This window comes from Silene latifolia, chromosome 5 (genome assembly GCF_048544455.1).
Source record: "Silene latifolia isolate original U9 population chromosome 5, ASM4854445v1, whole genome shotgun sequence".
Taxonomy (NCBI): Eukaryota; Viridiplantae; Streptophyta; class Magnoliopsida; order Caryophyllales; family Caryophyllaceae; genus Silene; species Silene latifolia.
In genome coordinates, this window is record NC_133530.1 from 90,310,824 (window position 1) to 90,336,647 (window position 25,824).

Consider the following 25,824-nt stretch of genomic DNA (forward strand, 5'->3'; position numbering starts at 1 on the left):
GCTTCCCCACGCAAGACCGATCACCATTTGGAAGCTAAGGATCAAGATAACCCAAGCCTTTATCTCATTTTGCCTTGTTGGTGTATCTCCAACTCCAGTCTGTGCATTGTGATCAGGAGCGGTGTATCATGGTCCAGCCTGTGTAACGATTTTACCCTTGTTGGTGTAACATGACCCAACCGGTGTAACTCAAGGCGACCTGTGTGATACACAGGTTGAGAATAGTGATGGACAGCTTTGGGCCTAATTTGTAGTCTTGCTATATAATTTAATATTTTGGGCCCTTCATATATATAAACAAACACCCAGTCATACACCCTGGTATTTTCCTATCCCGACATCCAAGTACCCCGCTACACTCGTACCCCAACCCCCCAAGCCCAAGCCAATCCCACTGCTCTCTCTACCCAACTGCCGCCCTTACCATTGCTGAGACCGTGCTTCGCACCATGTCACAACCAACCTAAACAATCTCTCCCTTCATTATCCTTACGATGGCACCGATAAATTAAATGTCATCTGAGATGGTTTTGGCGTTCCAATTCTAAATATCGGTTCTACTCTCCTTTTCTCCTCTTTTCGTTCAAATTGGCATCATTTTTCTTTAAGCCATGGTACAGAATGATGTGGCCTAGTTTAAGGTAAAAATGTGTACTTGGACATACATTCTCGTACACTTGTATTTTGGTGCCCATACTATATTACTCCGTATCCTAGTACCAGTAGTTAAAGAAACATTCGATTATTCATTTCAATAATCTACTAAACTATTGGTCATGTATAATTCATTAACTGCAAATGAGGTAAACTTAATCTCGGATTGGATTCTTTTCTCCTAAACAAAATATCGAAAACTTAGACTCATGCAACATTCTCCTAGACTTGTACTCTCTAGTACATTAATTATCCTAGTATACATCGTATTAAAAAACATTCAACTACTCTTCTCTTCTAGGTCTCTACTAGCTGCTACTACTAGTCATATATTTTGGCATGAGACTTTGAGGAGAACAATCAACAAGAGGCGGCTTGAACAATTATATGGACTTCCAAAGTCACTTGACAAAATAAAAACAATCTAACTAGCATTAGTAGCGTACCTACTCAAGATTCATTGCCTTTTTGTGACTTTTCCTACTAATGTGGAAATAAGTGGAATATTCTCCAACAACAACCCCTTCGTAGAATACAAAATGGAATGTATTTTGCTTATCATGTATCGTGATGTATAAATTCTTTTAAGAGAGGGTTTATGATAAGTTTGTAAGGAGTACTCCCTCCTATTCACAATAAACTTCCTTATTTTCTTTTCCGTCTATTCACAATAACTTCCCTATTTTCTTTTTTGGTAAGTGTTTGTGTGGTCCAAATTTAATTGTATGGTGGAGTAGTGTATTTGTGTGGTCCAAATTTAATTATAGGGTGGGATAGTGTGTTTCCTTAATATTTGTGTCAAAATGAAATGAGAGGTTTATTATGAATAGGAGGGAGTACTACTTTACATTTTATTAGCTTTTAATACATTACTATGTATATATTAGAAATTTAGAATTCGAGATGTGAGAAAGCATAAAGCTAATCGTTGTATTATTGAATCGTTCGTTGTGTCTCTAACTATTATAATTATGATGGATATATAGTACTAACGAAAATCTCGTAATATCGGTAACCGAAAATATTATATGCTAGAAAATCACAACATTATTCTATACGATATATTTGAATATATCGTATTCCCTCCGTCCCGGTCAATTGTTATTTATTTCCATTTTGAGGTGTATCATTGAATTGTTATCTATTTCCATTTTTAGCAACCTTTTGTGGATCACATTTCATTGCATAGTTCTTTCCTTAATCTTTGTGTCAAAAGCAATAGATAACAATTGACTGAGAAGGAGGGAGTATTTTCTAATTATGATATGTCGATATCTGAACATATCGACATATATTCTAACATCCCACTCAAATTCATAATAATTTGTCAAAATTTCCAGGCGTTTGCAAAATTTCAACTAGTTTGGAAAAATCGACGTTCACATTTCGTTGAATTTATTTTGTCTTTACTTCCTAGAGTACTTGGTTAAGTTTGTTGACTTGCTCCCTATGACATTATTTTGGGATTGTTTGTCCACTTGAAACTCCATTTTATATCACAAATTCTTGTTTGTGACGGCACATATCCGTCACTCTTGAGTGACGGATACCATTTTACCTCACAAAGTACCCACTTTTTCTCTCTCTGCAACACTATTTATGTGGTCCCCTTTCTCCACTAACTCATCTTGTTACCATTTTAACTCATAAAATATCTGCCACAAATGGTAACCCGTCACAAGGGAGACCAATTGATTTTATATAATCCGTACGTTCTTAGCTTTTGTAAACCATGAAATTGCATCGAAATTTGGAGAGTGACAGATTCAAAGACATTAAGGTCTAGGTCAATAGGAAACACGTGTTATTGTATTTAGATGCTTGTTGACTCATTTGCTCATTTTCATTTAATTAGTCAAATTACTTCATCATTTTTAACTAGAAATAATGGAACAACTATGCATAAACAAATTTATGGTTTATTTATTGTTTTAAAAAGAAGTGTTAGTTTTTTGCCTTCACATGCAACTAGATCGATAGTAGAATTAGAAACAAAGAATTGACTACGAAATCAAATAAGAGGACGGCGATAGGAATTAAGCACAAATTCTCATTTATGACGGCCGATATCTTGTGACGGATCAAATAAAATCCATATGAGAGAATAAAAATAAGTCATTTATGATTCTCTATGCATTTTACTTTTTGTCTTATCTACCAATGTGGGTGATACTTGACCCGTCACAAAATTGTGACGAATATATCCGTAATAAGTGAAACCTATTGAGAAATAAGACATTAATTTTATGTAAATAGTCCATATAAATTAAATTTAACGGAGTATACAAGAAAATATTACGGGTTAAATTGAGCTTTAACGGTCTAGCCCCAGCCTTAAATAATGAAAGTTTAACAATCAAGCAAATTCCATACTACCCGTAGTAAATCATAAGGAGTACAAAGTAATTCGTAAAAAATCTCTCTCTCCGTTAAAGTCATTTGTTTGCCTTTTATTAAAATATCTTCACGAAATTAAAAAAAAAAAAAAAGGCAAACAAGTAATTAAGACAAAGATAACCACAGCTCGAGCGCTTGCTTTAGTCGTTCATCAAAATTACTTATTACCATTTTCTTATAACCATTTACTCCCTCCATTCAACTCCACTTTGCATGTTTCTCTTTTGCACACTATTCACAAACGGACATTCAATTTCAGTTTTCTCTCGATACATAAGATAAAATATATTCATGTGGGATCTTATTTGATTCGTCTTTAAAAGTACATTAAAAATATTTCTCTTTTATAATTTTTGAAAACACGTAGCTAAAGATATTTATCGCGCAAAAATCGCGTTGACAAACGTGATAAAACAAACATGTAAAGTGGAGTTGAATGGAGGAAGTATATCTTAATAACAAATTCTCTTTCAATTCATAATGACAACAAACTTATTTAATGAATTCCACAACAAATATCACTCTCAAAACATCTTCAATCTCCAATTAAATTTAATTAAAATTCAACTAATCCTATAAATAAATAAAACTAGTTAAGGACAAAAGTATGTAGCAGCCAACTATAATTCCCTCCAAACTGACCCAAACCAATCGAAGACTTTGACAATTTCTCCCGCCACAAGATTCTCTCTCCTCCAATTTCCTCCCAACATAAAACTAAATTACACCCTCCGTTCTATTCCTTCCGTCTTCCCCTCAATTAAATCCCGAACCAATAAAAAAACTGTCTCACACTAAATCATCAATTAACGGTTTAATATCCTAATAATAACAAAATGGCGGCACTAGACCGAGCACAATCAGCAAGAGAATCAACCTCAACCAGCGTCGCATCCTCGCGACGCTGGTCACCAACCTGGACCACCAGCTCCGGCTCCACAAAAGTCCTCGCGGTAGAGTGCATACGAGGCACCTCCCGCGCGGAAGAGTGGAGCGGAGGACTACTCCAAAGCGGAGATATTGTTGAAGAGATCGAGATCGGTCATCTCAATTTACGAGCTCCGTTTAAAGACGGTAATTCCGGAGTGCAGAAACAGTTGCATAATTGTTTCAAGAATAAAGTGAGTTCGATTCGAGTTCGGGTACGACGCGGTGAGCTTAATGACTCGGCCGAGTTGAATGCTTGTATTGTTCCTGATGGAAGGAAGAAGCATAAGTATGTTTTGAGAGCTATTGATGATCCTAATTACGTCGTTGCGTTCTTTGATCGTACTGAATCTGAATGTCTCCGTCTCCAAGGTGATTCCTTCGTAGGCGGTGACGCTATCTCATTTTCCGTCTTTTTTTTTTTTTTTTCAATTTACCGTTGACTTAATATTGTTGACTTTAAGCATTTTTTTGTCTAAAGTAGATCTAATTTCTAACAACTAATTAAACATTACGTAATCACATACGGTGTACATGTTATTATAGTCGTAGTTGATTAATTAAAGAATTCAAAAAAGAAAGCCATGTAATTAAATTGATTGTATAGATACGGGTCGTATTTGGCAACATTTGTGTTTAAAACTCGAAGTTAAATAGTATTCTTGTTTTCTTGTTATATTTATCGGTACCAATTAAATTGGTTTGTATAGGATACGGGTCATATTTGGCGACATTTGTGTTTCTAATCTAGTCTAGTTACATTTGGAAATCGGATGGTACGAAATTGGGGTAAAATGGATGTTCATGCTATTACATCGAATGTAAGCAATCTAATTTCAACTGAATGATGCACAGCTTCAAGGACGTCCAGGTTAAATGATGCATTAAACAGTGCACAGCTACAAGACGGGTATGTGGCGTATCCATGGGAAAGGAAGATGCAGGAAATGCTACCAGTTCCCAAATCAAGCAGCTTTATGTCCATTCTTTTTCTCCCCAAAGTTTCTGATTTGGATTCGGATCGCTATAATGACTTGGAGGATACTATTGCCAAAGCCAATGCGTGGTTCAATTCAGCTCAGTCGTCTGGTATTCCCATTGTCTTCACCAACATACAAACGGAGTCCCTTCTAACAAAGGTAATGTGCCCTTTACCTTACTGAACTATCTGAATGACCGAACATTTAGAAATTCCTGACAGCATTCTGATTTGGGTTGATCTAAGCATTGTTACATTCTTTTTGGGCAGATTTCAGGTGAGACAGCGTCTTCTAGGGTGAACACTTCGTCACTGTCAGACTTGCCAAAGCTAGCGAATGCAAGCTTATATGGGTTTGAGGACTACCATGGAGTTGACATTGGCGTAGTCAGAGCTGTTCGTCTTTGGTACTCTCCCATTGAAGAATGTGCAGTGGAAATAGAAATACTAGAGGGCGATGTGAAGCTTGGTTTTGTCATCAGTCGTACTGAGGAGGTAGCCATTCTTCTGTCTAACCACTTGCTTCACCTATTCGTTGCGCTACTGAAATTAGACAATTGACATTACAGAAAATTATCCGCCAAACTGTACGTTTTTATGTTTTGAAGTAGGAATCACAAATACATTATGGTCATTTAAAAACAGTCTCCCAGTGCATTCTAATACTGTGTTGCTGTTGCAGGGATTTATATACGTTTCATCAGTTCTACAGGGAAGTGAGGACGTCCCATCAGAAAGATCAGGCCTTAACGCACTATACAGAGAGGCGATGAGGGACTCAAAGCTCCTAGTCATCTCGCGGGTAAACAATCAGAAGGTGCTACCATGGATAGTATCTTCAACAGGCGCCATCCAATGTTTTGACACGGTTTCTCTATGCCAAAAGCTCTCACTGCACCGCCATGCTAAGGTACCGATCCTCCTACATGTTCTTATGTGGGATAATAGTTCGCCTTCCCCAAGACGACACATTGACCGTAGGCCTGCACCTCTTGCAATGCCATCCCCGACCCTGGCCCAACCTCAGAGTCCAGACCATTCTAATGGTAACCATAGCCCACTTGATTTATCGTCATCCAATGTTGAGGAGTATGAAAGCGAGGTTATTGGTGAAGAATCGAAACTGGGATTTGCTAGGGACACTGCTGGGGAAGAGTCTTTCAGGTTTCACAACTTCAGGCTCCCTGGTAATTGGGTTTAGACTACATTTATTCATTCGGCGAATTGTATTGGTGTTTGCTACATGTACATATGTGAATTGGTGTATGGTATCACTATATCAGAATTTTTGATGTTGTCTCTATGGTAGATCTAATTAGCCAGAACAATTGCTTCATTTTAGGTTTGTGTATCGAGTCGCGTAAATATCATTTCATTCACATATTAATGAATGACCTTTATTTGAACTCCTCTATATGAATGATGAAATATGACTTATGGATTACGGAGTAATTGGTAAAAAAGAAGGTTGTATACTCGTATTACTATAGAATAGTTGGGAAATTAACAGCAATCTCCTACGGAGTACTAGCTATTAAAGCAACCAATCAACAAGTAAATTGTAAAAGTAAATACACTGCAAACAATAATATGATGAGACAATTTTAGAGACGAACCTTCCAAGACGAAGGTAAGCCCACTAGCGAAATCGACTAGCTTTCGTTTAATTTCACCATGATAGTATTCTGTCACCATGAATTATGCAGGATGATAGACAACTGCCAGCACAGGAAGTCAACAAATCAATACAGGAAGTAATTAATTATTACTCCGTACTTTTAATTAATTATTGACTTAATCAAACCCCATATACTGCAAAACTTGTTTACTCATCATTACTTTGATTCCACATTATTCCTTACTGATGGGTCAAACACAAACAAAGTAGTATAGCACAGAGCCGAAACCGGACTCCAATGGAGTTATTTTCCTTGAAAAACAGATTGCTCTTAGCAGAGGCCATGATACAGGATCAAGACAGCTGAAAATACTGTCAACTGTCGAAATTGAGAATGCTACAAACAACTATGATCCCAATCTAGTTGTCGGTAACCTTCAATCCACTGTCTTTAAAGGACTCATAGATGACCAAGTTGTAGCTGTAAAAGTCTCTAGAGATTTTCAGCTGAATCACCTCCTAATTGGTGTCTACCTAACTGAGGCCGCGATATCAATGGTCATGAATCATGAAAATTTGGTGAAGATCTATGGTAGTTGTCTTGAGACATATATACCGATGATGGTGTATCAGTATATGCCTAATGGAAGCCTCTTTAAACATCTCTATTCTGATAAAAATCGTATAAGATGGTCTGATCGAGTAAAGGTCGCAACTGGCACTGTGTATGCTCTATCTTATATGCATAATGCTATGTCTAGGCTGTTCAATCATTCATTACACTTCTCGACCAGTCATTTAGAGCAAAGTTGTCGAATTTTGGCTACTCGGTGACTCTTACTCCTGGGGAGACAACTCAAAATGGACCTGTTATTGGATCTCCGGGATGTACTGATCCTGAGTACGTTGAAACTGCGCAGGTTACAGAGAAGTTTGATGTTTATAGTTTCAGGGTTTTGTTATTAGAGCTGTTGACAGGAAAACATCCTATTACAATGGCCAGACATGGCACCGACTTGGTTGATGTCTTTGGTTCAACTGCAGAAAAAAATGGGATGATGGAGATGATAGATAGGGAAGTGTTGGAACAGTGAGATTTGACAAATTGCAGGGCTTGCAATACCATGTGTGGCAAGGAAAGGGGATGAACGACCGACTATGATAAAAGTAGTTCAAGAGCTTTGGCAAATGCAGGATCAATTTAAGTACAATAGTTGGAGTAAAGCTTAACAGGTGAGACTGAAGCTTGCAAAGTCCAAACTTTGAAACAGATTACTTGGCAAAAGGTAACACGTAGTAGACGGAACGCATGAGGTATATAATCCATATTCTGTGATCACCTTTAGTTCAGTGGAGTTGTAATCCTTTGTAGGCCTTAAGACCTGCATTAAGAGGAAAGCCCTGGTTATGATCACATCTACGTCCTTCAGTTCATTCTGCTCAGCCTAGCAAAAATCGTAAAATAGCAATTATGCCCATACTCCATAGTTGCATACCTGTAATTGTCCTCCGCGAGCAGTGACACAGGACTGCTAGGGGATTCAATTGCTCATTCAATGAAACCACCTCTAGTCAATTGGGGTTACTACTGTGGAACACAAACACAGCCACCAAAAACTAATTAGCTTCCCAGAACTGGAGAAGCATTGCTCAAAACAAGTACAGTATAAAATACTCGTACAGTTGTACATAAAAGAGTGTAGTTCAACTGTACAATCCAATTTCAGATAAATATCTCAAGACGATTTGATTTAACAATGATAGTCAGACAAATTGCTAATTTGCTACTAATTAATTATGTAACGGAACACTCAAATTCCAAATTCACACTACTAGTGCAGATCCAACATGCCTAGCAGAAAAGAAGCGTAAATCAAGTTAAGCATTACAGTAATCAGTCACAAAGAGAGGAGATAAACCAAGTTAAATCAATCAATTACTCGGTTCATAATTGAAGGTATACAAATGATTGAGATGGAGAAAGGAAAGAACTAATCAAGAAGTACACATTTTAGATCTAATAATTAACCAAATTAAAACAAAGTAACAAATCAGAAACAGCAAGATTGAAAATCAAAAACACTTGATTTCATTTCATTTAATTCCATTCCAGAAGCTAAAAGCTTGATTTACATCAACAACTACTACATAAAACCTAGATACTACTACATTCCCCGACATTTCAATTAAGCAAAAGAAAACAACGAAATTACTCAGATTACTTCCTCAATACTTGAAACCCTAAGCTCTTTCACCACGAATGCGACGGGCAAGCTGAATGTCTTTAGGCATAATAGTGACTCTCTTGGCATGAATAGCGCACAAATTAGTATCCTCAAACAATCCAACCAAATAAGCCTCGGCCGCCTCCTGAAGAGCAGCAACAGCAGAACTCTGAAACCTGAGATCAGTCTTGAAATCCTGAGCAATCTCTCTAACCAGCCTCTGGAATGGAAGCTTCCTGATCAACAACTCGGTACTCTTCTGGTATTTCCTGATTTCTCGAAGCGCAACAGTTCCAGGACGGAAACGGTGAGGCTTCTTCACTCCTCCGGTTGCTGGTGCTGACTTCCGTGCTGCCTTGGTGGCGAGCTGCTTCCTTGGGGCCTTTCCTCCGGTGGATTTGCGGGCGGTTTGCTTGGTACGTGCCATTTCGGTATCGAAAGCGGGATCGGGATTAGGTGTTGGAAGTTGATTATATTTGGGGGAGAAGAATGAGAGTGTTTGTTTTGGTTGTGATGGAAAATGAGGGATGGTGGTTGGGGTATTTATAAGGTGGAAAATGAAGCGGGAAATTTGAGTTTTGGGAAGGAAGGTGAAATTTTGAGGAAGGTGTGTTTTCTGAGAGTGGTGTGAGAGCCGTTGGATTAAGATGTTATCGACGGTTCTTGATTGGTTGAATGGATGTCACACGGATCGCTATCCGTGTGTGATGAAAGGACAGCGTTTGTGTTTTTCTTGTGGGTGTATTTCGTTTCCTACACAAAGAAGCCCCATCCCAATAGTTCAATCAGTCCGTCTTATTATAGACGGACACTATCCGTCTATAGCTATAGACTAATAGTGTCCGTCTATAGTAAGAATTTGTGTAGTTCAATACATATGTTATTTCCACAAAACAATTCTTGTAGTAGTACGAACTCCCTCCATTCAACTCCACACTACCATTTTCTTTTTTCACGTTTGTCAACGCGTCTTTTACGCGTTAAATATCGTTAGCTACATAGCGAATACAGAAAGTTTTTAAACCCGTGCACTCAATAGCGAATACAGAAAAAAAAAATTACCGGGGTCCGGATTAATATTTAAAATCACACATAAAAAAGTTATAAATTTATTTTTTTAGCCTGAAAATTAGACAAAATACGCAAAAAAAAATCTGTTTCCGGTGTCCGCACACCCCGGAATGGCCTTAGTAGATCCGTCGTTGCGTGCACTGTACGGGTGAAAACGTAAAGTATTGTTAAAAGTAACAACTTACATATTTTTTGCATTTAATAAATTATTAAATTTTAGAAAATTTCACTTTGTCTACTACCCATACACTTTTGATACTATGATTTTTTTTAATTCGAAATACTATGATTTTTTTCTCGACTTTTGATAAGTTATTAGCAAGTAGTCGAAGTAGGCGGCTGAGGTAACTTAAACTTGTCAAAATTAAGTTGATCTGAATAATCCTACCTGATATCCAAATTCAGGACCAAAGCTTGATCTGAACCCGAATTGTGTAAAACAATGGAACTATTGCAATGCGACACATGTTATTTTACTACCCCGTTGACGTATCAATGTTCACGTTCTCATACGCATTTAAGTAAAGATGTATAAAATGGTTTTGCTACCCCGTTGGCATATCAATGTTCACATTCTAAATTCTAATACTCCGTCTTAAACTTAAAACGGATCAAATAAAATACATAGGACAAGAACATAATATATAGGGATTAATAATGGGCTTGTCTGGAACACGGAATTATGTCTAGGGTTTCCTAGGGCTACCGTCTAAACTTCCTCGATTTCTGTCTAATCTTCTTCGTTTTCTCCTCTTTCTCGAGGCTCATCTCGCGAATTTCTTCGTGAGATCAGTTTCTCTTTTCGTTTTTTGTTTGTTTTGGTTTTTTCGTGCAGGTGTCAAATGTCAAGCGAAACACGAGGGCAACATCGGGATGGGAAAGAACCTATGGGGGAGGAGGGTAATACCTTCGAATGGGAAGAGGATGGAGATGACGAGAGTGCTAAGAATGACCTGATTTTGGTGGGGAAATTATGGGCGTCAAGAGCCATTAATGTGAAAGCAGCGATCGAGATAATGATTAAATTGTGGAACCCGATAAAGCCAATGATGGGAAATATTGTCGATGCTAAAGAAAAGACTTTCGTTTTTCGATTCGGACACGAGAGGGATAAAGCTAGGGTTTTGGAAGGCCAGCCATGGCATTTCGACAAATTCATGTGGTGTTTCAATGAGCCGAACTCATCAGGTAAATTAACTGATGTCCCGCTATCGCGTTTTCCAATTTGGGCTAGAATTTACGACCTACCTATTTCTGGACGAACGAATTTGGTGAACGCCCAGAAGCTTGGGAATTGTTTGGGGAAGTTTATAAGCTTTGAACATGGACCGAATGCTGAACTCGATAGGGCAATTAGAGTGCGTGTCTTTTATGATATTAAGGAGCCCCTCAAATCATCAGTGCCAGTGCGGATGAAGAACGGACGTACTATTAACTTCCCTGTAAAGTATGAGCGTCTTCCCACGTATTGTTATGGATGCGGCGTGATTGGACACGGCGAGAAAGACTGTGACGAGGGCCCTTATGAAGAGGACGATTTGAAGTTTGGAGATTGGTTACGCGCTTCGCCATGGAAAGTTATAAAAACAAATAAAGAGGGAGAGGGGAAGGCAGCTAGAGATTTAAGATCAAGCTTCGAGGCTGCTGGAATGGAAGACAATGATGAGACGATATCAGCTATGATTAAAAAGCTGCAGCTTATTTCGATCGACCTCAAAATGAAGAAGAGTGCGCAGTCAAGGAAAGGAGATGATCATGGGGAGGAAAGGGAGGTGCGGGAGGAGGGGAGGAGCATTGATATGCGGGTGACCTATTTAGAAGATCAGGAGGGGTTGAGGGAGAGACGACTAGGGGAAGAAGGGGAGCAGAGGAGGGGAATGGTGGGGACGGAGAATGGAGGACAAATGGGTAAAGGGTATGCGGTTGTTGAGGCATTGTCGATGGAGGTGGACGCTGTGGGGCTGGATAAATTGGGGGAGGATGGGTGTAGTGAAGGAGGAAAGAAAGGAGGGGCAGGGGTGAAGGAAAGCTGTAGGAGTTGGACAAGAATTAAGAGGGCGGAGATGGGAACTTTTTCAGGGGAAAGGAGGGAGGAGGGATCTGATCAAGGGGGAAAAAGGGGGAGGGAGGAGATACCGTTGAAGATGACTCAAAAAAAATCGAAACTAAATACAGACGGGGGCGTCTTGATACCTGAGGCGGAGGTTGTCCTAGAGCAACCCCGCCAGGCCCAATGAATCTCTTAAGCATCAACTGTCGGGGCCTGGGCAACCCCGACACGGTGACAGCGCTCCGTGCTCTGGTACGGAGGGAGGCCCCGGCCATGTTGTTTCTCTGTGAAACGAAACTATGTGGTCGTGAAATGCGGAGGGTGAGGGAGAGATTGGAGGGGTATTATGGTATGGAAGTAGATAGTGCAGGGAGATCGGGAGGGCTTGCTTTTCTGTGGAGGAAGGAGATCGATTGTACTTTTATATCTGCATCATTGCATCATATGGACTTCACTGTTAGAGGAGAGGATGGTGAGTGGCGAGTCACGGGGTTCTATGGGTGGCCTTCGGTGTCTGATAGACATCTTTCGTGGGAGCTGCTTAGGCTCTTAGGGAGACAGTCGCAAATTCCATGGGTTTGTATAGGAGATTTTAATGAGGTGCTTTATTCGACGGAGATGAAAGGGGGCAGTAGGCCGCAGAGACAGATGAATATTTTTCGCGAAGCAGTTGAAGAGTGTGGGTTACGTGACATGCCATGGGAAGGGTATAATTTTTCTTGGGATAATGGGCAAGTGGGAGAGGCAAATAGACAATGTATGCTAGACAGGGCGCTTTGCACGGCCCCATGGTTAGAGAAATTCCCTTATGCGAGACTGTTTTACCTTGACAGAGAGTGGTCTGATCATGCGCCCATCAAGCTTTGCTTTAATAGGAGAAACAAAGAGCCTTCAAGAAATCGGAGTTTCAAATTTGAACAAGTTTGGGTGGGGGTCGAGGGATGTAGGGAAGCTATTGAGAGAGGGGTAGAAAAAGGGAATGGCAGCTTGGTGCGTGCTCTGGACGAATGCAGCAGAGAGTTGAGAGCTTGGAAAAGCTTCAGTATCTCGGGAGTGGGCAGGGACATAGGGAGGAAAACGAAGTTGTTAGCTCGCTTAAATGAGGGAGAGCGGACTGAGGATAATGTTAAGAGAAGGCGGGTTATTGTGGCGGAAATAGCTGATTTACGAAGGAAGGAAGAGCAATATTGGCGTCAACGCTCGCGGGCTCTGTGGTTAAAAGATGGAGATCGTAACACGGCTTTTTTCCACAATAGAGCCGGGGAGCGAAAAAGGAAGAATTTCATTGGCAGGCTTGTTGATGATGATGGAACAGAACATACAGGGGCGGACAATGTCGAAAGAATAGCTGTCAATTATTTTGAAAATCTCTTCACGTCGTCGAATCCATCAAACTTCGATGTTATTGATACTGTGGGCAGGCGAGTTACCAATGATATGAATAGGCTACTGACAGTGGACTATAATGAAGAAGAAGTCGTGACGGCCCTCAACCAAATGCACCCCTTGAAGGCCCCAGGACCGGATGGAATGAACGGTTTATTTTACCAAACCTACTGGGACTCGATAGGTCCACTAGTGGTGGATACGGTTCTTGCCATCTTGAGGGGCGAAGCTTCACCGAGATCTGTTAATATGACCCATATTGTATTGATCCCCAAGAAAAAAGCCCCGGACAAGGTTAGTGATTTTCGACCAATTAGTCTCTGCAATGTGGTTTATAAATTGGTTTCGAAGGTCATAGCGAATCGCTTGAAGGTTTTTTTGGGGGATATTGTTTCCGAGAATCAGAGCGCTTTTACTCCGGGGAGAGCTATTACGGACAATGTGCTTATTGCTTTTGAACTCTTCCACTTCATGAAAAATAACAGACATGGTGACGGATTCATGGCTATTAAGCTGGACATGGCGAAAGCATATGACAGGGTGGAATGGGCGTTTTTGGAGCGGGTCCTTTGTGTTATGGGGTTCGATCGACAATGGGTGAGCCGGGTTATGGAATGCGTCACTTCGGGTCATTTGTTGTGCTTATAAATGGGGCACCATCCCGCAGCTTCAGGCCGTCTAGAGGTTTGCGTCAAGGTGATCCTCTTTCACCTTGTTTATTTATCCTATGTGCGGAGGTTCTGTCTAGCCTGATGAGGAGAGCCGTCGAGACAAATTCACTCCATGGAATCCGTATTTCGACCAGTGCACCACATATCTCTCATTTGTTATTTGCAGACGATAGTCTTTTCTTTGCAAAAGCTAAGGTGGAGGAAGCTGATGTTATTAATAATATATTAAGGCGATACGAGGAAGCGTCGGGGCAGCTTGTAAACTTGGATAAGACTACCGTTTCATTTAGCAAAGGTGTACCGATACAATGTCGAAGCAACCTAGCCACTCGGCTGTGCATCACTGAAGTGGACGAGCACTCGCGGTACTTGGGTTTACCCACGGTGGTGGGGCGATCCAAAAAGGTTTTGACGGATATTCTTCGGGATAAGCTCAGTAAAAGACTGAATTGTTGGCGTGGGAAAACGTTGTCGAGGGCTGGTAAGGAAGTTCTTATAAAGGCAGTGGCCAATTCGCTTCCTACCTATGTGATGAGTATCTTTAAAATTCCTGTCAACTTCTGTGATGAGCTTAGATCGTTGATTTCTCGTTTCTGGTGGGGCCATGAGGAAGGTAAGCGGGGCATTAATTGGGTGGCGTGGAAGCGATTATGCCGACCAAAGGGCGTAGGGGGTATGGGTTTCCGGGATTTTCACATGTTTAATATTGCGTTGATTGGGAAACAAGTCTGGAGGCTTTTGACTGATCCGGATAATTTATGGGCAAGATTGATGCGAGCTCGATATTACCCGAATGGAGATTTTGCGACGGCTGAGCTGGGGTATAACCCGAGTTATACTTGGAGAGGCATTCTTGAAGCGAAGAAGGAGATTTGGAGCGGGCTAAGAAGGAGGATTGGTGATGGGCAATCTACACGGGTTTGGTCTGAGGCATGGGTACCAAACACGCAGTCAGGCCGTGTTCTTTCCCCATGTGTGCATGGTTATGAGAATATGTTGGTGGGAGATTTGATAGACGAGAATGGCTGGAAGGATGATCTGGTGGATGCATTTTTCCTTTCTTTCGAGAGGGATAGGATAAGGCAAATTCGCTTGGGGATATAAAGGCCGCGAGATGAATGGTACTGGGGGAACGAGAAGGATGGTGTGTATTCGGTGAGGTCTGCGTATAGGCGTTTGGCGGGGGACAAGGATGACCTGGAACTGGGAGGAGCATCGAATTGGGAGCGGGAAAAGTGGTTGTGGAATAGGCTCTGGAAAGTCCCGGTGTGGCCTCGTGTGAAGCTTTTCTTTTGGCAGCTGTGCAGCGAAGCCTTGGCAACAAGAGCGAACATTGCGTCTCGAGTTCGAGGTGACATCTCTCCTTGTTCTTTCTGTAATTTTTTCTGTGAAACTAGTAGTCATTTGTTTACAGATTGTACGGTTGCTAAACGGGTCTGGGAGGGGCTTGGAATAGGCGATGAGGAGGAAGGCATTTCAGCGGGGATTCGGGACTGGGTTGAGTCTCAATGGAGGGTGTGCGGGGGGAGGGAACAAGCGTTGCTAATGGTGGGATGTTGGGCTATTTGGGAGCATCGGAATAAGGTGGTCTTTGATAATATTACGGTGAACCCGGAGATGATAGTGAGAAGAGTGATGGATGTCATGGAGGAGATTGATGGAGGGGGTTTTGGGCAGCAGATTCAGAGAAGCACAAGAGGGAGTAGAGTAGCGAGTGAGAGAGCGAAGGGTTGGATGGCTCCTACGGACGAGTTCGTGAAAGTAAATGTGGATGCGGGGGTTAAAGAGGGTGAAGGCGTCAGTCTTGGTTTAGTCTGTCGGGATGCGAGGGGGCGAGTCCTTTGGGGTGTGTCGCATGCGCAGGAGCTTTGTTGGGAACCACAGATGGCCGAAGCCGTTGCTATTCTGGAAGGGGTGCGGGAAGCGTTGGCAAGAGGACATTCGCAGGTTATCTTGGAGAGCGATTGCTTGGAAGTCATCGAGGCACTCAAGAAGAAAGCCAAAGGACGAAGCATTCTATCTCTAGTCATTGCGGATATTTTAAATTTTAGTACTTCTTTTTCTTCAGTTGTTTGGTCATACACTAGTCGTTTGAACAATTCTGTAGCTCACGCTTTAGCTCATGTTTTTCCTAGGGTGATAGGTAGAGTCGAGTGGTCTGAGGCCTTGCCACCGATCGCGAACAATGCTGTTTCTTTTGATTTATCTTTAATGCAGTAAACCTTCGGGTTTTCCCCTCAAAAAAAAAAAATAATGGGCTTGTCTGGTCCATCCAAATACGATGTTATTTAACCCCATCTTAAGAAATACCAACTAAGCATTTATAATGTGAAGTATCAAAATGGTGGTAAATACAACCATAACCGGTGTGAATTTCTACGTCATTGGTTAGAGTTGTATTGTCACTTGTGTAAAATTATATGGTAGATATATGTTTTTAAATCAACCTTAATTAGAGTAACTGCAAGTTAAAAGACGTATTGTGAAGAGTAGATTAGAGCACAAAAAAAAGATGAATCAAAGGATAAGTTATTTAACATATCAATTTATACGAATCCACTATTAACCTCCATCTAACTCGTCTCTAATAAATTGTTCAATCAATTTGTGTTAGTTACATTTCTTGAAAGATACTCTCTTCGTCCAATTCATTTATTTCTGTACCTTTGATTAAAAGACCTCCACAAAGAATATCAAAGATAAACAGATGATTTTGACGGAGGGAGTAATATGGAGTACTCCAGTCCAATCTACTCATTGGAATATTAATTGGAAAGGAGTCCTTTTTTGACGTTAATGAGGATAATCATAATTGGAATAATCATAATCCAAATCATTTTGAATGAATTTGGCCAAATTAATATGCTAATTTTATAATTGGAATATTAATTAAAAAGTAATCCCTTTTTTTCTTAATTTTGTAGGAGATGTTGTTGTTTGAAGTTAATGAGGATAATATTCAAATTACACATGCCAAATTTAACGCAAATCACACTATTGTTATTTGAGGTATGTTTACAATCTTAACAATTAACAGTATGGCAAATATAATACTCCCTCCTATTCAATATAAACTTCCCTATTTCTTTTTCCGTCTATTCACAATAACCTCCCTATTTCCTTTTTTGGTAAGTGTTTGTGTGGTCCAAATTTAATTGTATGGTTGGGTAATGTATTTGTGTGGTCCAAATTTATTTATATGGTGGGGTAGTGTGTTTTCTTAATTTTTGTGTCAAAATGAAATAGGAGGTTTATTGTGAATAAGAGGGAGTATATGGTAATAATATTTTAATATATAGTATTTCACCTGGTTATGACACGTGACATTCAATACGAAGTATACATCAAGATGTCCTACTATAAAATAACATTTGGAGTTGCTTATGGTAAAAGAGTATCATGATGTAAGATACCAATAACTTTATCGAGTATAAATTAACATTTTACATAGATAACATCTTTCCTATTATCGTATGTTATCTAATATTCTCTAATATTTGAAGTATAAATATAAAACTATAAAAAAGGATGAAGCGAAAAACGTAACTAAATAAAACAATAAATGGCTCCCAACAGTTATCGAGTTCCTTGGTGGGTCTAATGCACTTTTGGAGTCTAATGGACTTTTGCAAATTGAAAATGAACAATATGATAAAAAAAATGACATAATTCTAATTTTTATTCCTTAAAGAAAATTTACCTAAACAAAGGTAACAAATTTATTCGCCTAATACTACAATATAAAGTGTAGATTAGACGGAATCTCAACAAATCACGATTTAATTCCAAATTTAATTTAATAATGATAATTTCTCCAAGTTAATTTCTCCAATAAGGCAATAAGCTCTCCATATTATAGAAATAATAGCATATCAAATATTCATGTGTTTAGGAAGAAAGCAAATGACACGTGGCGTAGGAGTAGGTGTTGAAACGTGCCGATCAAAGGGGCTGCTGGTTTCAGCTTTAATATAATATATGATATGATATGATGATCTGTGAGTTTAGAATATGATGATCTGTGAGTTTAGAATGATGTAACTAATACAGAACGTTTAATCGTTTTATCAACAATTAAAATAGTCTTCAAATCTTTCCAAATTATAACGGATGAAATAATAATCTTACATAAAAAAAAAAGTGTAATACTACGGTTTTATGAGTCTCTGGGTACTCTATCGAGTAGGCCTTACTCTGTCGAGTAAGGGTGTGTTGCATTTTAAAAATAGTTTCTGACCTGTTGGGTACTCGATCGAGTAACCTTGATACTCGATCGAGTAAGGGGGCACTCGATCGAGTACCTCAACTACTCGATCGAGTAGCCGGTTTACGGGGTGATGATTTGTCGGGTGTTGTTAATAATGCGATTAAGTATATAATTACTTCCGCCACTTTTCTTTAAACACTTTTATAACCTAATTGCTTTCAAAAGAGAAAACAAATTACGTTCTTCGCATCAATCGCATTGTTGGCAAATCCCGGAGCTTGGAAGGTCGGATTTTACCTTTCTTTATACCTTTGTGATCCTTGCGTCGAGGGTAAGATCTACGGTACCGTTTTTATAGTATTTCGTTAAAGTTGGTTAAACCCTAATATTGGGATTTGGGGGTTTTATTGTATTTCGTGATTGGTAGTGATTATATGTTTGTATGTTAGGAGGAGGATTCGTAGAAGAAGCCTTTTGATATCAGTTGTGAGACCGTCTGATTGTGTTGCTTTCCAGGTAGGGTTTCCCTACTCATATTAGTCCTATAATGTGTTGTTGGTGTGTTGTGGTTGTTGAATATTATCGTATTCGTATTGTGACGGTTGTTGGTTTTGATTGATGTCTAATGGTTGTGATTGTTTGTCTCTGGATCTCGAGATGCGTTCTCGGCTGAGTGGAGTCACTTGCGGGAGTGGCTTCACGCCCTAGTTTTGCCCTCCGTGGAACCCGCCACGGGAGGGGATGTGCACATTAATGGGACAGGGTTATCGCTCGGTATGATGAGCGGGGATTTGGTGGGTACGACTGCGGTCCCCATCGCGGGATCGTCCAAAGTGGACGATCGGTGACGGAGATTGATTGGAGTGGGTGTGATTGTGTGTGTGACCGTGTGAGCTGCTTGTTTACTGTGTTGTTGGTTTATATAAATTGTGTGATTAGTACTGACCTCGTTTAATGTTTTAAAAACTGTAGTGATCCATTCGAGGATGGTGAGCAGTTATTGAGCAGGTGTGAGACGATGCGTATGGGATAGCTGGGATGAGTCACCACGTTGCAATTTAGAAGTCTTCCGTTGTGTCTGACGCTTGATAGTATTTTGACAGTAGATAGTTTTGAGAACTTGTATTTCTTTTATCAGTTTTGGTTTTGAACATGTAATCACTTAAACTATAATTACTTTTAAATTACGTTTATTTATTGTCTTATGATATTCATTGCCTCGGGTAACCGAGATGGTAACATTTTTATACCTGAGTGGTCCTGGTAAGGCACTTGGAGTATGGGGGTGTTACAAAATGGTATCAGAGCGACGATCCTGAAACCTGTAACCAATGAACCTAATGAACATATGGAGTCAAAATAAAATGAACCCGAGGTAGAAGTTGTAGGAGCTAATGCAAAGACTTGGGAGACGTCCTAAAGTCGCGAACTCGCCCTACAATTTTGAACCGGTCACCATGGGATATGAGTTGGGATCGCTATGTGTTTATCTTATGAATTGTGTATCTTTGTAGCAAAGTGTGGTATAAATCGGTGGATGTATGTGTGTGGAGAATGGGGAATATGTAAGAAACATGGTGATGATGTGATTTTTGTTATGTTGTTGGTTGAAAGCATGTTGCATGATAGTTGGTTTACATGTTGGTTGGAATCGTTGGAAAAGTGTATGAGAATGATGAGTAATGTGGTGGAAAAAGGAAGTAGTTCATATGTGATATGATTATACATAATTTTGTTTGTGTAATTTTATATAATGATTTCTTGTACTTGTCTACTGTTGTATCATATGCGCTAGTTAGATAAAGAATGTGATTGAACTAGATGAATTGATTGGAAAATATGAAGTGACAATTACATGAGAATATGAATTCCTTGATTATGAACATGTTTATATGATGAAGTGGATTTGTAATATTGTTGTGTTAGTAACATGGAAATAAGATTTGTAATGTATGGGTATGATTTGTGTTATGAAAGTTATAAAGTTGGGATATTCTCTCGTGTACCCCTGAACTTTTTCGTTTTCTAAGGTGTACCCCTCGTTTTTCACAAAAAAACTTTGACCGACAATAATTCTCTCTTACGAGTTCAGAAAACGGTAATTTTTTTTTTCAAACCAATTATCTCGTCAAGGCCTTAAATTTGAAAAAAAAAAATACCACTTTTTGAACTCGTAGCCGGTAGTTATGGTTGGTCAAACATTTTTTAACGAATAAACTTTGACCGACCATAATTCCGTAGTACCAGTTGAGACGCCGGTGATTTTTTTTTCAAACTGAAGACCATTTTAAGACGGTCAAGTTGGAAAAAAAAATTATCGTATTCTGAATTTGTAGCCAAAAGTTATTGACGGTCAAAGTTTTTTTGCATGAAAAGAGGGGTATATCATAGAAAATGAAAAAGTTGAGGGGTACACGAGAGAATATCCCTATAAAGTTAAAGCATGCGGGTAGTACATGTTTGATAAGTTGAATGTTATATGAGCATGATAGATATTATTGTTTAGTTTTGGTAGGTAGTAGCATGTGGTTATGGATGGTTGTAGATACCCGTATCCGTCGATATTGGAATTTATAGAGAACCCGACAAACACCCGATGATGATAGGACACATGTATTCTTTAGTTGTCATTGTCATTATTTGGGTTCGTTTTACGATGTAGAATGAGCGTTGTCGACGGAGTATTTTATTAATTTAAATGATATTTAAATTAAATGTTTTTTTAAGTGAATTCATTTTATTGCTTTATTTTGAATTTATTTTCTCAAGTTATTTTATTGAAAATAAAATAAATAATTGATTTGAAAAATCATTTTATGAGTGTATTTGATTTGAAAAATCATTTATTTTAATGTGTTAATCGATTTAAAAATCGAAAAAAGCTCGTTTTAAACACGCGTTTTGGAGCTCGATTATAGATCGGTTTTGGAGCCCGTTTTCTTTATGAGTTGGCACGAGTCTCGAGTACACTAACCAACCTAAGCCTCTACCCATCCAACCCCAGTTCGAACCCCATAACCACGGCCCAAATCCCGTCCCAAACACTCCCCAACATCCCGCATATAAAACACGAGCAGCCCCCTGTTTTGCGTGCCAAATCCCGAGCCCAAAACCCGCTCCAAATACCACCAAAACCCGTGCCCATTAACCCTAACCCATACCCTAGTATCCTACCCATATTACCTTAGCTTAACCACCAAGAAAACCCCTCCCAAAGCCTCTCAAACCCTCACAAAAGCTGCTGGACAGCAGCTATGCGTGAATGAGCCCGTCTGCCTCTCCCCTCTAAAAACCCTACCTTAACTTTTTATAAATACCCCCCTTTCACCATACATTCATTCCTCTAGGTTCTCCATACATACTACCTTCACTTACAAGCTTTAAACTCCAGAAACAAACCCTAATTGCCTCCCAAAAACCCTCGACAAAACCGACTTACAAACTGAGAATCAGTTTGTGTGTCCTCTTTGAAACCCTTCGTTCTCCCTTCAAACCTCCATTAAAATTCGAGTTTCTTGTTCCAAATTAACCACACAACATCCATATACATCTTAGACAAAGATTTACGAGTCAAATTGCCCTTGAGAGTACACGAATTCCCTCGAAAAACAGAGTGTTATACACTCTGTTTTCGCGGCTTTTCCTGTCTGTCCACTTCTGTTTGTGCTTGTTTTTCGTGCCCAATAACTCAAAACGAGCAGGGATTGTTTTAATATCTCTGTTCTCCTCCCTTTCTAGTTTTCAAAACATCTTTTAAATCGAATTTTCATCGTGAAACGAGAGAGAAATCGCAGTTTGAAAGTTGATGTCCAGATTTGCAAAAAACGTGTTGTTTGCTTTGTTCCTTCGTCGACGACGGCCTCTCGAGATAAAATCTACGATCGATTACGACCCAAGACGGTGTCAACGATACATGTAGGTTGAGGGTGCATCAAATCCTCCTCTTCTCCCTTTTATTTCGTTATTTATGTTTGTTTTTTCATAGTTCGTTTTTATTTTGTTTATCGTTTGTTTTCGTTAACTATGAAACTAGTTTAGTCCGAGTATGAGTTAAAGTACCACCATGAACACCCGCGTTGACTTGAGATGGGAAAGAAATCCGCTACATCATTCGGTCGTACCCCCCCCCTCTCATTTACATATCCTCGTGTTCAAGGTAGGGCATTAATAAAACGAATTCTAACTTCGCTCTTCGCTTTTGACCCCTCTCTTGTTTCGTTTAATTCGACATACCCTAGGACCCGTCGCATGTTAGTATGACCTCTGATTGTTAACATATAACTCGTTTAGATGACATTAGATCAATTTAATAACCTAATTAGACACGTTAGGGTACATCGACATAGCTTTAAAAATCAACTAACAATTCTATAACCTAATTGAACGCATCTCTCTTTTCACTCGATTTCTCGCTAGCATAGGAGTGCGTGATTAGCACCTTCCTATTAACACTCGATGAGTAGCGTTAATATCGTAACTTCTTGACCTAATTTGACCCCTTTAGGCCGTGTAGAATGCACGATTGCAAGACATCTTTTCAATCGATCAACGTCGTTTCTAACTTGTTTTCTAGCCCGCTTTCGAACTTGTTTCGCAATCAATTGATCTAATTATTGAACCTGACCTAGGACCTAGGGTAGCCGTGTCTAGAGTGGCCATGGCTTGGCCGTGTCCTTTGGTTTTTCTTGTTTCGTTTGTTTTACATCGTTTGTTCTTTATTGTTTTGTCGCTTGTAATTTATCGTTTGTTCATCGAGTTGTAATTTTCAAGTTAGCTTTCTTTTATCGAGTCAAAACCTCTTCCAAAAACTTTAGTCTTGTTTGGTTAGATGGTTGTGCCCCAATGCATGTAAGAGCGTAGTAAATCGCATGTTGTTTAAAGCAACATGGCCCGATTTATGCTAATGCATGCTTTGGTGCGTATCCCTATGTCTAATTCGATGAGATTAAGTGAAAGCACGCATTACGAGGAGTGACCCAAGGCCGTGAGTCATGTAAGCCGTGGGTGTGGACAGCGGGCCGCCCACGGGGGCGCTTGGTGAGAACGAAACAAGCGTTTGCATTTTGTATGGAGTCGCCACCAATTTTTATGGGAAATTGGAACCGTTCGAATACCTCGTGTCATGTCAAGACACAAAGTAGAGACATGAACACTAAGCAATCGTTACCCTTAGCATTCTATGTCTAGAATGACTCTCGTGGATGCCAATGAACACGGGTGCTCACGGAGATTTGGAGTAAGGGGTGAGGGTACGTATTAGGAAGCTCTTTTGATCGAACACCTAATCCCGCCCGCCTCGATAGCGGCCTCTACTAATGATTAGGGAAGTTATTCGTACTTGATATATCGTCGGCTATATGCATGCAATGCAACATCCAAGTTTTGATCCTAGCATGTGAGAATTTAACTAAGTCGGTTGACAATTAGTTAGCAAACAATTGGGTCGAAGTAGGATTTAATGCTCATTACATATGAGAACATACAAATGATAAAAGAAACACAATAATCATAAATTACAATAATGAAAATTACATTAATTACAATGGAATAGGCGATTTATGTCGAAAATACCTTTAAAACGGATAATTTGAGAAAAAGAAATAAAAGAATGAAGAAATAAATTAACGAACAGGAATTAGCGTGATAATACGGATAATAGTTAATTATACGTAAACTAATTAAACTATGTCAAGGCAGAAACGGAGTTCGGGACGAAACTCGGCCGAACAAAGCAGCAGTGAGCTGCGTCCTTTGAATAGGCCCAGCAGACGCCAAATCATTCCTTGGCTCGATTCGGCGTGAAGCCGTATTTGCAAGCCATTAATGTTGATTGGTAAATTTAATGATGGATTAAATTATTTACTCGGATGAAAGTGATTAATAGGTTATTTAACACGTGAATGGGTCATAAAAACAGTAAAGCATGGATGAGACGGATGCAAACGGATTAATTACAAGATGAAATAATGACAGAAGTGAAAAATATTAATGAGTCCTCCAAATTAAATCAATTAATTAGGTTAGATATGATGGATTAATGACGAATATGCGATGAACGTGACAAAAGGCAGATTAAACTATATCAAGGACGAATTCCAGAAACCCAATATGAACAAATCGAATCTCTACAACCCGGAATTGAATTTAATGACGAAAACCCGCAAATATTGGATTAATTGGGATTTAAGTCGGATTTGTTGAATTAAACATGTGAATGATGATAATTAATATACATGTGAAATTAATATGTTATCATGATGAAGAATAGACAAACGAATAAGCAAAAGAAGGATTTTGGATACGAACTTCAGAGGACAAACGAAGAAGAAAGGAAGCAGGAACTGCGGCAGCCTCACGAAGAGGCGCAGCAGAATCGCTAACGCTCCTTCGAAGAGGCGCAACAGTTGCTTTGCGTCCTTTCTCGACGGTTATTTACTGGAAATCCGCAAAAACAGGTTTTAACAAAGGGTTTTAGAAATCGATTTTAACGGTATTTTCGACGTAAACCTTATAATTGATGATACGAAAAGTAAAATACAATAAATAAATAAGGATTATACACCCTCAGACTTACATGTTGACGAAACGAGAAGAACTAAGATATCGATTAGTGATGCTCGACGCGAATGCAAAGAGAGTGCCCTCGTAAGAAGAAAACGATTGATTAATTAAATTGATTGAGTGTAGTTGGTCAAATTGGTCGGTCATGCAACGGAGAGGCTGGTACCCGGAAAGATCCGAGCTTACGTGGTCGAAAGTTCAAGCACGTAGGCGCCAATAAGTAAGAACAAAGTCTAGAATGCAAAGGGAGAAGAGAAGGGCGGACACTCGCGTGAGAAATATGAGGAACGAAGGCTCCTATTTATACTAATCACACGACGGAAATATGGTAAGACTAGGATACGGAAGGAAAGATCCGGAAATAACCGACTTAGGTTAAAACACGAAAACTTGGACAAAAAGAAAGCCCTGGGAAAAGGCGCAGCAGGTGCTGCGTCCCTTGGAAGAGAGGCGCAAAGACTGCTGCGTCCTTTCCCGGTAGGTTCCTCTCTCGTAGAAAACGCGTTTGACAAACGTCGTATTTTAGGCATAACTTTCTCTACAAGACTCGGAATAAAGTGATTTCGGTGGCGTTGAAAGATCTAGAACTTTCTGTGAAATAGGCCTGACCCAAAAAACTCGTTATGACCTCGTAAAACGGGCCTAAAGCTCGGGTTGTCATTTTAACTAAATGAAATGCACATTTTGTAATGTAAATTTTTAGTTTAGCCTAATGAAGTGACATGAGACTCAAAATGAGATATAATCTCAACATTTTATGACATCCTAACCTTGGGTAGACAAGCACATTGCTTTGACTCGGGATTTGACGGTTTTAGGAAATGAAGACGGTTTTTGACCCAGACTCCAAGTGTACTCTAATTACTTGACGATAATCTTACGAACTGTCACAAGTCGTTTCGCGTATCAAACATGCGGCCCAATCATCACCGGGTGGTTTGCGGGAGGTGCAGAAACGAGGTGTCTACAGAGCCCCCACTTTGACTGAGGCTTGGACAAGGCGAAAGTCAAAGTATAGCCATCAGGTCAATCGAAGATTACAACCTGACGACTATGGCGACGCAAGGCGGTTCAAGGG

The 25,824-nt window shown here is 39.7% G+C and overlaps 3 protein-coding genes across 3 annotated transcripts; 2 read left to right on the plus strand and 1 right to left on the minus strand.

Moving 5' to 3' along the window:
• Positions 1-3,682: 3,682 nt before the first annotated feature.
• Positions 3,683-6,279, plus strand: LOC141657863 (uncharacterized). Its single transcript, XM_074465246.1, has 4 exons — positions 3,683-4,350; positions 4,834-5,117; positions 5,228-5,452; positions 5,640-6,279. Exons 1-4 carry the CDS (start codon positions 3,888-3,890, stop codon positions 6,156-6,158), a joined length of 1,491 nt encoding a protein of 496 aa, XP_074321347.1. The 5' UTR covers positions 3,683-3,887; the 3' UTR covers positions 6,159-6,279.
• Positions 6,280-6,657: 378 nt separating this feature from the next.
• LOC141655749 (wall-associated receptor kinase-like 22) lies at positions 6,658-7,669 on the plus strand. The gene is made up of 3 exons (XM_074462811.1): positions 6,658-6,711; positions 6,900-7,277; positions 7,337-7,669. Exons 1-3 carry the CDS (start codon positions 6,658-6,660, stop codon positions 7,667-7,669), a joined length of 765 nt encoding a protein of 254 aa, XP_074318912.1.
• Positions 7,670-8,641: 972 nt separating this feature from the next.
• On the minus strand, positions 8,642-9,331 carry LOC141657865 (histone H3.2). The gene has a single exon (XM_074465248.1). It carries the CDS (start codon positions 9,225-9,227, stop codon positions 8,817-8,819), a length of 411 nt encoding a protein of 136 aa, XP_074321349.1. The 5' UTR covers positions 9,228-9,331; the 3' UTR covers positions 8,642-8,816.
• Positions 9,332-25,824: the final 16,493 nt, after the last annotated feature.